Here is a 2,900-nt window from a genome sequence, read left to right on the forward strand (position 1 = left end):
CAGGAAGCACTTATAAGTGCAAAGAAATTATAAGCAAAGAAATTATAAGCAAAGAAATTATAAGTACAAGTTTCCTGCAGGAGACCATCCAGTTGAGAGAAGAAACATCACTTTCCTGAAATGCCAGCAGAGCAGCAGCACAACAGTGTGGATCCCAAGGGTTCCTTGCCATGGCTGGTAAGGACAGCTCAGCATCCCGAGCAGAAGGTCAGTGGAAGGAGCATCTCCAGAGCTCTTCGTGCCATTAGGCAGCAGAGTGAGCACGAAGTGGAGCTCACAGCTGGAGGTGGGGAAGGGCACCAGTGTCATTGTGTGTTAGCAGATGAGTCTCTGGGGTACAGACACTCCTGCATACAAATTATCAGCTCTGATTGAGCCCAAACCAGTGAGGACAGCAGGCTGTTCTTTTCTCCTTTAACAATTTGATGATGTACCTGTCGCCACATCAACTGCTGATGCCCAGCCCAGGCTCCAGAAAACACAAATTTGCATTAGAAAAACAACGAGCATCTTTATTAACAGTCCCTGATCTAATGCTGAGGACTGGCTGATCCATGGAAGCACCTCCAGTTTCATCCCAAGACTCTTCAAGACAATATCCCTCATTCCCAAGTTCTGGAAATGCAAAACTCTGCTACTACCAGGACTGCACCTTCCTTTACACAAAGGGGTTCCATACAGTATGTTTGCTAATCTGAAATCCACACAAACCCTCCAGAAACAACCTGTCCTTCCTGAGAATTTGTTAAAGAGAATTAAGGAAACATTGGGCACGCAAGAACTGGAACACAGCAGGAAGAGAAGGGAAAAAGATTAAACAGCAAAAGCAAAAAAAATTATTTTTTTTTTTTTTAAAAAGAGAAGCATTTGGCTTTCTGCAGAAAAAAAAGTGTCTGGCATCTGAAGAATGAAGTGGCTTCCTGTGCAGCTAGTTGTCATGTTCCAGCTAAACATTTCTACCACAATCACTGACCGTGGTGCCCAGTGCTCTTATACTTGATCATCTAATATAACACAATATTATTTGGTGTCTTTCGGTCTAATAAATAACGTGGCACTTTGTTGATTCTCTACTATTATGAGGAATCAACAAAAGCAAAGATGCTTCTGCAAAAACCAGGACAAACTTTACTGCTGGTTAAAATAAAACCTGTAGCAGTCTATTGCTAAGCTCTTGTAAGAAGCAGAAGTATAATGACTTTGATTAAACATAGGGCAAAAGTCAGACCACTGCAACATCATCATCCAAAGGACCTCCTAGGAAGTCAGTGGACCCAATTCCACACCAATTTTATGGGATTGGAAACCACTGATCTTCAAACACTCCAAGCCTGCAAATTCATCCATGTTCTCTCAACATTTCCTGGCAGAAGAAATTTCCTCGTAGCCTAAGTGAGGTCTGACAGCCCATGTAGGAGACAACATGCACAAAGGGAGGAGGAGAAGGAAGGGGAAGATGGTCAACACTTGCAGAAGGTGGGGGTCCTGATCCTGAATGCCTGATGTGATACCAACAACCTGATTTTTCAAAGCTCTCAAGTCCCTTCAGCTCCAATTTATTTCACTTGAAATGGACTTTTTTCCCCCCAAAGTTTCAGAACTTGCAGACTTGAGGGCAATTTTATGTATTCATTTTCAGCCATCAGAAGTGCAATCAAACTGAAATAATAGTTGAAGGTAATGTGGAAAACAGTCAACAGACACTCACCCTCCTCCCTCTAACGTACTACAGCACGTTTGCAACCATCAGATCTTGGTTCTGATTTACACAAGAGCTGTGTTTGTCACTATCATGAATACAGAAGATACAGAGAGCTGTCAAAAGCTGCAAAAAAGAACCAATGATGCGAAAAGAACCTAAAGACTCAACCCCACAAATTGAGAAAATTTGTCTTTCAGAGAAAATGTCTTTCTCACGCTGGGCTGAAACTAACGGGATTTCTCGCCTGAGTATGTTGTGTGGACATTACAGAGAATTAAGATCAGGCCCATAACTTCTATCAGCAGAAAACAATTACTTAAACCACTTCCTGCCTTTAGAAATCAATTGAGCAAGAAATTAGAAGGGGAGAGGGAGTATCACCAGGCTTTCAGAAACATTACTACCGTTTCACCACTCCCTCGGTAACGCCAGCCCAGTTGTTTATAACAAAGTGTTTTCTCTACATAAATTTTATTTGCAAAACTACAGAATCTATTACAAATATTCTGTGCTGTCAAAGGCAAGGTGGCCACTCAGGTATTTGTGTTCCTTGGTTTCTTACTTGTATGTTGCTACCAGGCAAGGTACCAATGCCGTCTTTCCAGTCTAAGGCATTCAATATATCGCTGTCTGCTTTCGCCATGCAGATGATTCTCTCCAAGACATTCTGTTCCATCTTTCTGCTTAGTCTTTCAGCTCTTTATTTAATTTTAAGAAAGAAAACTAGGGTGTGAAAACAAAACAAAAACAACAAAAAAAGAGGCACAGAATAAACAGGCCTGTTGCTTATATATCACAAAGGTTTTCAGAGCAGTACTAGATTCAAAAGCTGGGGAAAAAAATGTCAAACTGGCATTTTTCCCCATTATAAATAAATATGAACAGAAAGTTAAGAGTGTTAAATATATGTGCAGTTTGAGAACAAAAAGATAAAGCAGGTAGTTTTAACATTTACTTGATTTGTATGATGTTTTTGCCTATTACAGTTCACTGGCAAGATCGTGGAGTCTCTGGATTCAGTAGGAATTTTGGTCTGGATATTGGCAGTACTGGGATTTTAAATGACAGAAACCCAAATCCACAGGTATAGGCACAAACTCAGCTACAAGTGCCGAGTCTGTAGAATGTGGAGGGGAGTGGCAGCATCTCATGGCTGTCACCAGGTCCCTCTAGACTGCTTTAACATCAAGGTTCCATG

The 2,900-nt window shown here is 41.2% G+C and overlaps 1 protein-coding gene across 1 annotated transcript in view; it reads right to left on the reverse strand.

Moving 5' to 3' along the window:
- Positions 1-2,378, reverse strand: part of LOC104522914 (lethal(3)malignant brain tumor-like protein 4) — a 38,376-nt gene extending 35,998 nt beyond the window's left edge. The window contains exon 1 of the mRNA XM_029084339.1: positions 2,265-2,378. Within this exon, the coding sequence (XP_028940172.1) occupies positions 2,265-2,378 (114 nt within the window). The remainder of the gene's footprint in view (positions 1-2,264) is intronic.
- Between the last annotated feature and the right edge of the window lie 522 nt (positions 2,379-2,900).

Source organism: Antrostomus carolinensis, unplaced genomic scaffold (assembly GCF_000700745.2).
Source record: "Antrostomus carolinensis isolate BGI_N321 unplaced genomic scaffold, ASM70074v2 scaffold4903, whole genome shotgun sequence".
Lineage (NCBI taxonomy): Eukaryota > Metazoa > Chordata > Aves > Caprimulgiformes > Caprimulgidae > Antrostomus > Antrostomus carolinensis.